The sequence below is a fragment of the Orbicella faveolata genome, unplaced genomic scaffold (genome assembly GCF_042242905.1).
Source record: "Orbicella faveolata isolate gen_17 unplaced genomic scaffold, um_ofav_v1 contig_46, whole genome shotgun sequence".
Taxonomy (NCBI): Eukaryota; Metazoa; Cnidaria; class Anthozoa; order Scleractinia; family Merulinidae; genus Orbicella; species Orbicella faveolata.
The window spans coordinates 17,617,501-17,630,647 of record NW_028301576.1 but is presented as its reverse complement, the minus strand read 5'-3'; the positions used below and the strand labels follow the sequence as shown (position 1 = coordinate 17,630,647).

The following is a 13,147-nucleotide window of genomic DNA, read 5'->3' as shown; positions in this document are numbered from 1 at the left end:
TTATTGTCTGAGAACAAAAACTAGTGAGTAGGGGGTGGGGTGGGGGTCCTTGACCCCATACCACGTGTAGTTATGCCATTCCTCAAAGTCGTTTTGTCAACATCTGCTAACATCTTTGGGTGCTGTAATCAAATGGTTTTATACCCCATCCACACCAACATGCTAAACATCTTTAAAAGCGTTTGAACTAAACAAGGCTAAAAATTAATTACTTATTCCGTACACACCTCACAACTTATCAAGATAAATACCTGTTTGATTAAAATGTTAACCAGGTACCCGGGAGTTTGAAAATTCTGCAGAGCGTAATTGACAGATTGGAAAAACTTAAACTGAGTTAGTTGGTGTGAACGGGGCATTAGTTAGAGATCAACCAGTGGATATTTACGGCAAGTAAACCTTGATTTTCTCTTGGTTACATAACATATCAACATGCCTGGTTGATGGTTTCTTTATTCTCTCAACCTGTTTTCTTATTGGCAATGTACGTGCTGATTTTTCAGGAAGAAATCAGACTTCGATCATACAGACATACACGCTTTCCTATACAATGCGCAGAAAGCGTAGTTTCAAGAAAATCTTGACCCGAAATCTTTCACTCTGCCAAACTTGCCTTAAAACTGTCCAAGTCATTTTCAAACTCAGAGCCTGGTATTGTTGTATTCAATAAGATCAAAGGATACTGATGAATTGCTTGCATACAATCGAAACGTCAGTTTATGTTAACTACAAAGAACACATTTTGTATACTTAGAATCAGTTCTTTCTGATGTATTCAAGAAAAAAAAAACATCGCTGTTGATACAATCCTTAGTGCGTGTGAAGCGTCCTGGAAGCTCACAGTTCTCCTCCAGCTTCTCTCACGGAAATCTGTTCACTCCCCAGAACAGATAATCCCAGGAGCACTCAAAGGTCGGGGATGCTCGAATTAAACCCCTAAAGGAGATCAATTTGGGTGTGGCACGAGCTTTAAGATATCACTTGAAACGGAATAGGCTGAATTACCAGTCACTGTTCAGGAAAGGAGGTCGCGCTAGTAGAGCGGACTCGGGAGACCGGCGGAAATCGAGCCTAAAAACGGAAATAAGAGCGTTTTGTTTTTAGATATTACTTCAAGTGCACCCTAAAAGATACTTTTAACAGCTAAAGATAGTGGCTTTTCTTCATAAACAACGTAAGTGAAACCAGAATCCTCGATTTATACCCCTTAGCGAGACGGCGAGCGAGCGTCTTTGTCTATCGTCCACACTAAAACGCCCAAACACGCTGATGAAAACGGAGGGTATTGAAAGTGCACGAAATGGACGCGTCGTTTTGGCAACGCTTCGTTTTTAGCGTGGACAGGTGAAAACGGAGGCTTTTAAAAAAGGTGATGAAAAAAGCGTCATATACTGTCGCTTCCATCAACGTTTTCAGGCGTTTTATAGTGTGGACGAAAGGCGAAAACCCAACAAAAAGTATGCGCTTTCGAATGAAAACGTATTAGAGTGGTTAGGTGGAAACAAAAAGGAAAACGCTAGCGAAGGTAAAAATATTCTGCTGCGTTTTGGTTTAGACGAAACCAATGCTTTTAAAAAAACATTATTGTGGTTGGGCCTGAGAGGTCCTAATTTCATTTCGCGATACAGAATGTTAATGAAAGACTAGTAACGAATAAATGAATGTAAAACATTGTACAAGAGAAAAACTTCACACAATGGGCTCAGGACCACGTGTCGTTAACATTTTATATACATGCTGGGGACATTTTTCAAGGGGGAACGGGTGGGAGTGGCTGGTATCGGGGTTGCAGAATCAATGGGGAATGCATGCGTGTTCTCTTTCTCACTGCTGTCGCTGTTGGAGAATAACGTATCTTTATCACTTTTCTAGCCAGAAAAACATTACTTGCAATTACAATGAGATACCTGCCTAGAGTGTTTACCTGTATCTCTGCCATAATATTCACTCTATCTTTTTTTTTGGGGGGGGGGGGGGGGGGGGAGAGGGGGTCTCCAAAAGGGGGGCGGCTAGCCACCCAATCCACTCCCCCAAATCCGCCCCTGCATGCATCATCTTTTCGAAACACATGGTTTTACTCGTCCCAGTACTTTTCATTCTTATTTTGTTGTGCGCTCGCCCAAAACGCCCCTTCATTGTCGACAACAAACACAAGATGAACTCTTCCGCGAGTTAGACAAAACTCTTTATTGTGTTTGATTGAAAGTAAATTATTTTGCAAAGGCGTCTGCACACCTCTTTTGCAAAATGTTCATACGGCTAGCTAATTTTTGAAAGGTAATCTTGTCAAAAAGTTCTAAAAGAACTTTGTACATTGAGTTATCTTTTCTTAAAATACAGAATACATGTTTCTAACATATTTACAAATGGACACACAGGCATCAAATCTACAAAAACTATGAATTAAAAGCTTAATCTACGGTCAAGAAGATTTGTCGCTCAAGGTTCAACGAGACAGAAACCTTTATGATGACATTTTACTTTACAGTGACGTCAGTAAACTCTAGAATTTATAGAACAGTGTCCTTGACTACAATAGCTTAACTGGTATTTCATTGCAGATACTCCCACAAGTTCTAGTCAAGAATCATTCATGATATAAACAAGCAAACTGATCAAAACACTAATATTCATTGAAAAACGATTATCGAAACACTGAAAAGGGAAAAATTTTTCCAAAATTCATTTCATGAAAGAGAGTGCACGATTCCTTTCCTTGTTTCGGTACTGAAACATCCATGAACATTTGAGAGAACTCGAAAGAGCTGTGCCAACACTCGTCCACGCCTGGTGTTTCACGTTTTCTCAAACATCCCCTCTTGTTCAATTTCTAAAATGTACAATGACAATTTTATCCTGGCGACAGACGACATAATCTTTGACAATGTTCTCAACATGCTCTTGACTATCAAGTCTATTACTTACAACTTAAGCAGAAAACGGTTTAATTACCTGTTGAAAACGTAGAAATTACCAACGAACCTGGCCCGCAGGCACTGAATTGAACAATCGAAAAGCAAAAAATAAACTCTACATCCATTCAAAACATTTTGTTCAATGCTGCTACCGTGTTATTGAATCACAACGTGACCGTCACTTTCTTTTCACTAGCATCATTTTTTCAATTATTCCAGTTTTCACCTTTCCTCGGGTTATCGTTAATGCACTCAGGTATTTATTAACCATTCTTCAGGTTTGTAAAAAAACTGGCTTGATAAGTAAGTGACGATGACATTGAAACGTCAATGACTATGTATTTAAAAATGAAATGTTTTCATTATACACTTTAACCTTGTATAGGCCCTGATATTCACGACGGAGTGCAAAAAGAAAACTAAGATGCTTTAAGGCCAGCAAATGCACAATGTTAGGCTTGGTTCAAATATCTCGCTATCGTCATATCGAACTCAGTCCACCGCATTCAAAAGATGGCGGTTGTACATTTTACCACAATACCTTGCGAACTTAACACAACCAAACAAACTAACCACAGAAAGTCATATTTTTTCAAGAATTCGTCCTTGTACTAACAACATTGTCTATGTCAGCTTTGAAGTTTTCATAACTTTTCTGTGCGTTTTTCTCAGCGTTTTTAGGGTTTTCGTGCGCTAAGAATTACAGATAAATGAACTGGTCGCCATCTTTTTCAGTAGAGTGGATTGTGTTTCGTTTGACTGAGGCACCAGTGCAGCTCGACAGTTGATTCAGATGTCGCGCTATACTCGTGTCCAACTCACTTGTAATTGATTATTCTATCATCTGAATTCAATTGTACTTGCGTCTCACTTAAATCCTGTTCCAGAAGCAATGTGTTCAGATCTATGAAAAGTCTAAATAAGGAGGCTCTACACATACATTGCAATCGACACAACAGTAGCTAGACTTTTGAATGAACATCCGCGCAAAGTCGGGTAGCGCAGAGATTGTCGTGCTGCACAACTCAAGCCCAATGTTGGCAGTCGTAGCAAATTTTAACTTAATTCATCAATTGAGTTCGCCTCGACTATAGCGCGACGCTTAAACCAGGCCTTAGAAAAGATTGCATCTTCCGAGAAACCTGCATGTCCATATACAAAGCGACAGAAAAGTATCTAAAGATCTTGAATCAAAGTTTTCAAACGAAACAAATGCAATGGGTAACTATGACTCTAAAATCCGTTTACACACAGTGGGCTCGCACAAACACTGCCGAGGTCTGGGTCGACCAGAAAATGTTTCAAATTCTCCGATCACACGATTTTTTCCCTGAAAGTAATGAGCTTTCTCAGAATTCAGAGAAGTTGCTGAAGCTAAAGGTGTCTTGGTTCCACACCTCGCACAAACCGGTCATCTAAATAAAATTTGTAATGTCTGCAAGATTACCATTTTTTTAATCTCTATTTTGATGTGACATCTCCCTGTGCTTACATTGTTTCGCTTCATCGTGGTTTTCCTGTGTTAGATTACATTACTCAGTCCCAGTCCTACATGCCTTAGACACAGCGGTGAAACGAAAAAACTCAGTCACTTTCTGTTTTCATACCCTTGAAATTTTCACATAAAAATCTCACATAAAATACAGCGTTGAACAAAAATATGAGGCGACATAACTAGTCAACAACAATTATCAAATTGTGTGTGCATATTTTGCGTTCAAAGCTTTAGTGTTCAGTAGTTTTTGTTTCAAAGTAAAGGATTTCAAAACAGATTGAGAGACTTTGTACTTGTTCACTTGACCACTAAGCTTAAGACATGGCTGACATAAAAGTACCCATACCACCTTAAGGTCTGGGTGTGAAAACTTCTGACAACTCTTTCCTAGTCATTTATAATGATCTGCTACCTATGCTGACCATGTGACTGTTCCAGTCTGCCGCTCGTCCTTTTGTTCAGTCTCTGATCCAGTCTCTTGCCTGTTTGTTGCTGCAGCTGCTGATCGGAACTGACTTTATCCGATGACCCAAGCCCCGGCTCGTCTTCTGATTCTGCAAATGTCCCAGGATCTAGCCAGGACCCCTTCTTCCAGACGTCCTCAGATAGCCATTCATGTTCAGGTTTGGGGTTCCCTTTCATGTCCTGCCATAAATCAGAAAACAATGTTACACACCATTGTCTCTATCAACACACAGTGGCCATTCCTTGCTAACAAAAGCTCTGTAAGCTTTAAAAATGTGCACTGTTTCCTCATCATTAATTTTTTAGAGAATTATGTGTTTTGAAAATAGTAGTGTGTCCGTTCAGCTCGCAATAAAACAGCTTTGCTGTAAACATTCTTTGAGAAAACTAAAGATCCCTAATTTACATTGCTTTAAAAGTCCTTAAAATTCATATCGTTCCCACATTGACGTTTTGAAGTATGGTCGAACCGCATTGATAAGCTAAATCTTTATATCCCATACGAACTCTTGAAGTAAGGCTTTTTAAAGTCCGCACTTCTGTCGGTGCGCCACATGAGAAAGATGAAAGCTACAATACGACGGTAAAAAGTTCTCCTGAAGTTATAGTTTATCAATACCTTTTAACTACCGATTATTCTCTGACAACCGCGATCCAATAGGAATTAAAGGGATGTAGAATACTGGCTGTTTGTTTGTCTCAAAAAGTTGTTGCCGCTGTTTCACTCGCAAGGGATTGAGTCCAACGTTGGTTCCCGCAAGTCCAGAATAAAAAACAAAATCCGACGAAATAGAGCTATCCGCGACAGTATATGTTTTGAGAACGTTTTGCATTGAGAGGATGTGTTTGGTCATCAAACCAAACTTGTGAAACGTACTATAATCGGAGTGGTCTGGGAATAGTCTAAGTACCTGCATGGCGCTATCTTTGTATTGATTGCAAGCAATAAACTAAGTTGGAATTTATAATATCAGCCCTTCCAATAACTTTTGAAGTTAGTATAGGTAATCGTATGAATGCCAGTGCACTTCAGGATTTACACTACGAGTGATATTTGAAAATTCTCTCAAAATTGCACGAACCTTTAGGCGAGTGCAATTTGAAAGAATTTTCAAATATAACTCGTAGTGTAAATCATTAATTGCTCGAGCTTTCATACGATTTATTTATTATATGACTGAGAAAATTACGAACACGCGTGCGTTAATTCGCACAGCAGTGAAAATTAAGAATTAACGATAAATTGGCCTGCACTCAGCCAGTTACAATAAAGTAATTTTGTCATTCATATAATAAATTAGATAATCTAAATGAAGCAGCTGATGAGACCGCGGACGAGGATTTTTTTGTCACCGGGGAGGGTGGGTGTTCCGTTCCACTTCCTGAGAACTATTCACGAATGCTGCCAATAGAATGTCCATGATGCAGCCTGAGTTCTTTTAGTGTAAGAATTTATTTCATGAACTTGTTTTCCCAAGCTAAGTCAGTTGAGTAAGGTTTAAAGTCAAACGCCTAAAGTTAGCTGCCCCAGTCTTCAAGAAATCCTGACTCCTTCGCATACGTTTTCAGGGTCAGTCCCACACTCCATCTCATGAAGAGGTAGTGTTGTGCTGACCTCTTTAAAACGTCTGCAATGGAGAACAGAAGCGAGCCGAACAGGATCAAAATGCCATTCACCACCTGGATGTTTTACTGTTGGCGAATTTCCTACACACTGTTATTTATTTTTTGGAAGAAAGTTGACGAGTTGGTTAAAACATCACTGCTGAAACAGACTTTTACGAATTTACAGTCTGTTATATCACGGACTCTCGTGTATATCAGAATTCTCTTAGCATAAATGGATTTCAAGCTTGGAAATTTTACGTTCGCAAATTTCAGGACTTTTCTGACGTTGAAATGTCGACCAATCGGAAAAGAAATCTGAAAAAGGCTTTTAAAAATTTGTGATCTCTGTTATGCCACGGGCTTTGATAGTTGGCCCTTGGATGTTCGAGGGCACAGTGATGTGGAAAGAAAACACTGAAATAGAAAGCGAAGGATTTCTTCCCAAAAGAGAAGTTAGAGAAAAGTGTAAGAGTTCTCTCTCAAAGTGAAATAAGCACCAGTAAAACTTCCGACGACTTTCAAAACTTAAATGAGCGCTACAACCAAATTCGATGAGTGGTTTCTCTTCAAGTCATAGAATGAAACCATGCGATTACCTGTTACTTGATTTCACGTTTTAAATTTGAAACAAGGTTCTTCTGACGTAAACAAGTTTCATTCAAATGGTTTCCTTTGTCTTTAATTTCAAAGCGATTTGATTTCAAAGTTAAGAGATAAAACATATTTTAGCAAAATAGTTTTACTGCGTTTAGAACCTAATCACTCGTAGCATTTCCTCAGAATACCCTACTGTCACCTATTCTTATTTGAACCAAAAGCCAAACTTTTAGACCATCTGATTCCCTTTAAAACAGTGTTTCATTTTTAATTGTTCTTTAACATCTGCTTTCGGCAAACATTCGCCTAGTATTGTGTAATATTATCATTGATGAATTCAGTTCTCTATAAATCCAACTCTAAAACACAAGCAGAAAAGATAACAAACCTGACTGTATCAGGACCGACGAAACATTAAGGCATTTAACTTTAAATAAAGCTCGCGCAAGACTGAGCAGCTGCCAGAAAGTAAATGTATTTCTATTGTAGGGCGGGATAAGTCTCCTTCATGAAATGACGTTTCAGGATAAATATAAAATATAAACCGATAAACGACTTTTAACTCTAACTTGCTTACATGCCATGAAGAATTAAAAATGCCCAACAAAGTGCAATAGAGTCTCAGACAAGCGAGACAAGTGCAAAACAGCGTACCAGCAAAACAAACAGGTTTGCCCCAGAGTCACAACAATTTACGCAGTGAAACTAAAATAGATATTGCATCCCGATATGTATAGGTAATCATACGGTTTCGAGTTCAATTTGGAATTAATTTGCACGAGTGAGTTTTACAAAAAGCTGAAATTGCACGAGTCGCTTCGGCGAGTGCAATTTCAGCTTTTTGAAAAACTCACATGTGCTAATTAATTCGAAATTGAACGATAAAAACCGTATGATTACTTATTAATAATATAAACATGAAAAAAAATTCGCGTGGAGGAAATGCCGGGAGATCTTTCTTGAAGCCATTTTTTCTCATTCGAGAAAACTTTTTCAAAATTTCTGCACTAAATTGTCGCCATCATTTTACGTGATATCATTGGCTTAGAAAATTTCCTATTTTCTTTCAGCCAATCATAATCTGGAATTACAATGTGTAATTTGCACTGGTGTTACACTTTTTGCACTGATGTTACACTTTTTGCACTGGTGTTACACTTGAACTGCACTGCTCTCAGCCAATCAGAATCCAGTAATTTTTTCAAGTATATTATTATACATGAAAAATAAACGCTCTAGTCTGAGTTTCACCAGAAAAAAAAAATAATTTGGAGAGATTTATAGCACTTTTTATCCCCAAAACAGTGAAGTAGAAATGTATATATTTAACTGAAAGTATACTGAACCTCCTTTCAAGATCTTGTCAAAGGATTTTCCATGATTTCACTAGTACGGAATATGCAAATTTGCGTCGCTTGTGTTCGTACACAGTAATTCAATATGCATATACTACGGACGGTCGACAATAACGAAGCGAAAAGTTACCTCACCTTCGAATATTGTTTGCCGACATCTCTGCTTATCTCTTATGTTAAAACTATTTTCAATCATTGATCTGGAGAAGTAGGTAGGAGTGGTGTGCGACTGCATCGAATTTTAATTTGTATTTAGGGGGAAATTAATATTTGAATATAAAAGTGTTTTGACACTAAGAAATTTGAACGTTTCGTAAAGTCAAATTACCAACTCTTCGTGTTCATTGACATCTTTATAACTCTTTCGGAGCTGTAAGCTAATTCCTCAGTCATTGTCTGTACCTTTATAACCCAAATGGACCGGCAAATTGTCGATCCCGGCCTAAATATAATTATACAACGCGGCGATCTCGACTGGCGATCCGCACTTCGAAATGGAAAAAATATGTACTTCGCAGTCTTCCAAATCGTAGCTAGATTCCGAATTGTAATGCTAGATGATACAGTTCTTTCACTTAAAGTTCTTGTCCAGTTTTGATAAAATATGAATCACAAATAACCCGAAAATGTTTTGACTGCCGTCGAAGCTCAGTCAAAAGTCTCTTGAGTGTTTTCGCCCGGTTCCCGAAGTGACGTCACTAGTAGCCCGACCCAGACCCCACTTTGCGCGGTCGTGAACATAGAAATTACATGTTTAAACGCCTGTAGAAACGCAGGGATTTAATCAATCGAGATAATTTTCTTTCTGAAGTAATCAGGGAAACTAGTACATTTTATTAAAGGAAAAAAATTTTTTGGGGTTAGTGGTACTTTAACTTAACGCTTGTTCGGCAAAACAAGAAAAACAAAACAAATTGCGAAATCAAAAGCTCAGCAATATCTAGTATTACTCTAAACATGTTGAAACAAATGGTAACAAAAATCACAAAACTTACATGGTAATTTGACTCCAACACCCTGATCTTGGTCTGACGCACAGCTTCACTCAAATCATTCACTTGTTTCTTTGTCATCTTAACAGCATAAAGGACCAGCAGATTCAGGTGAGGAACACAGCTGAGATGTCGCGTGAGATCACTTACTCCTTCACCAAGAGGGTTAAATGACAAGTCGAGACGAGACAAGTTAGGAGCCTGGTGCAGAGATCTGGCGATGACAGCAGCAGGCTTGGCTGTCAAATTGATATCCGTAAGTACTAACATATCAAGTCTGTTTGTAAAGTTAATACGTGAGACCAGGGTGTCCACCAACACAGGATCAGTGGCACGTTCAAAAGAGGTAATGTCTATAATTCGTGGAGATATCACACAAGGTAGAACGTCAATAAGCGTCTCCATCTCTTGCCTTTCTTCAACAAAGACATCAATGTTCCAGACACAGGAGAGACAATGTTGAGTAGCCTGAGTATCAGCAGTGCTGTTCTCAGTCAAACACAAAGCGCTACTGTCGTCTTGTGCATTTGACTGGTCATCAACTGGCTTCTTCCTCTGAGTAGATTCTGGCGATGACATGAGCTCCCTAAGCATTTCAGTGGGATATGTGGAACTGAGGTTTAACCGAATTTGAGCAATATAAAGGTATGTTTTCCCTTCTTCTTTCTTCAGAAAAATATCATCTACGTTTGGTAATGGATACTTCTTTACGAAATCCGAAGCTTTCTTTTCGCCCGAACAGCTGACAATAACTGCACTGAGGTCTTCTAGTACACTGATTAGGTCTTGATAGCTTTGCTCTGTATGTCGGCCGCCAGAGAAGAAGATAAACTCTGGCGCCGCAGCAGACCTCAACATGTGCTCATTGGCAACGCTATGCAGCTGGTCAGAATTAATTAATAAAACACCACCAACGTAAGCCAAAAATATAGGATAGAGATCTCGTCTCTTGTCAGATGCGCATGAGAGAAAGCTATGTGAGATAAGGGTTAGAAACTGTGGTTGATTGTTAGAAAAGTCTGAAATACAAGGTGTCTCAGTGAAGTTGTACTCTGCCAGGCCTTCCTTCTTTCCTACCATCCCCAGATGACTTAGAACAGCGCATGCTGCATCTGCTGACAGCTCACAGGCAAATCTAAGAACGTCAATCATTTTGCCAATCTTTTCAAATGATTCAACTTGGCACAGACAGTTTGTACTTGTTTCTTTTAACAACTCCTCCTTGAGATAAAGTGCAGCCAGGAACTCCTGTACTGATTTATGAATAAAGTGAACATGTCTCTCGCGTTTCAAAAATGTTCCAGCATTGAGGACATGAAACAACCCGACTTTACTTAATTTCTGGCTCAAAATGCTGTCGGGCAGTTTGTCAATAGGAAAAGAAAGAACATTTTGCAAAAGTGCGTCAAAGGCAAGCTTGCCTAATGCACAAAGCTCTACATTGTGGGCGTCTATATTTTCCTCTTGCTTTGCTTTTGCATCTTTTGCGATAGTGTGGAGGATCAAAGTTTCAATAAAGTATTGGTAAATGTCAGCCCGTGATTTTGGCAGTTCCTTAAAGTGGTTTTCCTCCCAGACTATACAGAGCATCAACAAAAGAAGTGGGATTTCAGCCAAGTCTTTCAAATCTCTTTCGACTAAGTAAGTTACAAACTCTTCAACTTTTTCTTTACCTCCCAGGACCTTGCTTGCGAACGCTCTGACTTGATCGTCACTTTTGAAACCATTTAATTCAAATTGAACGTGGCTGGGCAATATTAACTCGTCAGTTTTCTCTTGCCGGGTTGTGATAATGACGTGGACATCCAACAGTAGCGTGCTCTCCCAAATGTCACGGACAGGTGATTGTTCTCCAGAACAGAAGTACTCATCATAGCCATCCAAAATGAGTAACACCTTTTCTTGATTATGAAGTATGTATTCATAGACATCATTGAATGAAACTGCTCCATCACCAGCCAGCAGTTTAGAAGCCCTTAGAACATCACTGACATCTTTCAAATCACACACATCTCGCAACTTAATTAGCAGCACAACATCAAACTTCATTAGGATTCCTTTCCTCTGATTCGACCAGTCGAAAGCAGTTTTTTGAGAAAATGTGCTTTTCCCAATGCCTGGCCGGCCATAAACCAGAAGTCGCTTTGGATTAGGATGATGCTTGCCGCCCCTGAATATGTCAGTGTAGTCTTTAAGTTCTTCTTGTGTCACTCCACTGGGTTTCCTGTCATCCCTGACCCAGGATAGCTGGGTGTATATTTCATCAATATGAATGGCTGAGGCTGGTTTCCATGGGATGATCTTGACTTTACTGAAGGTGTTATAATGAGAATGTAGCTGTTTTTGACACTCCTCCACAAACGGTTCTGTGTGAAAGAGAAGAGAAATGAGTTTGAAATTGCAGGACTTGGGCCCAATTTTGACGAATTAATTATGACGAATTTACTACAAAGAACTGACTGATTAAACACATGATTTACTCCCATGCACTACAGAAAGGAAGAGATCTGAGGGAAGCTGCTAATTGGCTGAAAGTGGAACCTTAGTCAAGTTCTGCCAGCCTGCTCCCATTTCAATTTCAAAATTACAATCTGAAATGTTCTCGTTATTTAACTGACATGAATGAGAGAATTTTTATTCTCCGCTAAGTTACTTATAGTTTATGATATGTTACGAAATCTGATTTCGCATAATTGAAGGTTTACTAATTTGGAGGTTTTCAGTTTATCATTGTCATCAGACAATTAAGGACGGTGCCTACTAAATATGAAGGCTTTTGCGCCAGGTTAGGACCACGCAGAAAAAGTAGATCTTTGCAAGGGCTATTGGAATCCACAAAGAAAAATTGGGGTAGCTACGCATTTTTACTCAGGCAGTGAGGCCTGGGTTTAAATTTCGGCTCTTTTGTTTTTTTTTCCTCGTTCAGTCACATATCGCCGTCTGGTCTCTAAAGCGAATGCGTCACCTGTGCATGCTTAGAGTAAATGGAATTGACAGAAGTTTTCGTCTTTTAAAGTTAGCATGGATTCCATGATTTCTAGGGCGATGGAATCACATGCAAACAAACACACCGTTCGCGGTAGACCAACACTAAAGGACCTCAAACGTTTTCGGAACGGGTCGGTCTACAAGCCTTACGAGAGATCAATTTACGAGCGAACATTTTGAGTGAGTTTTTCAAGAATCATGTTATACCAAAGGAGCTAACAACCAGGCTATCAACTCTTCAACTTGATTAAAAGCATCTTTAGAGGCGTCATCGTATTTTTAGACGTGATCGTGAACCATCCCAGCACAAACGCAAGAACGTCTGAGCAACAAGGTCAGAAAGGTTAAATGATTTGTTTACGAGTGTATCTGTTCGAGTACACCTAAGTAAAACGCTCTGAAAAACTTCGTAAAGTATAATAAAGTTAAAATGTCGAGCTCAACGATATTCTCTCGTTATTTTCTTGTAACAGAGTTATGTGTCTTTACAAGAATGAAACCCACGTAGCGAATTATTGTACATTTAAGTTGAAAGAAACTAATGCATGTTGACCTTAGCAAAACAATTCTTGGCTTGCACTGTCACGGAATCCTCATGCAATAAAAAAATTATTCGAAAACCATTTAGTGGATAAAGTCAAGAAATTGTGATGTCATAGGAGATTAATAAAGATGACACATCTCTAAATTTTAAGTCTGTGCGTTTTCCCAAATCCCAGATATTCGTCGAAA

The 13,147-nt window shown here is 39.0% G+C and overlaps 1 protein-coding gene across 1 annotated transcript in view; it reads right to left on the bottom strand.

Moving 5' to 3' along the window:
• Positions 1-2,163: 2,163 nt before the first annotated feature.
• LOC110040393 (uncharacterized) overlaps positions 2,164-13,147 on the bottom strand; it is a 60,149-nt gene continuing 49,165 nt past the window's right edge. The window contains exons 13-14 of the mRNA XM_089278618.1: positions 9,431-11,793; positions 2,164-5,055 (exon numbers count right to left, since the gene is read on the bottom strand). Of these exons, the coding sequence (XP_089134744.1) occupies positions 4,819-5,055; positions 9,431-11,793 (2,600 nt within the window). The 3' untranslated portion in view covers positions 2,164-4,818. The remainder of the gene's footprint in view (positions 5,056-9,430; positions 11,794-13,147) is intronic.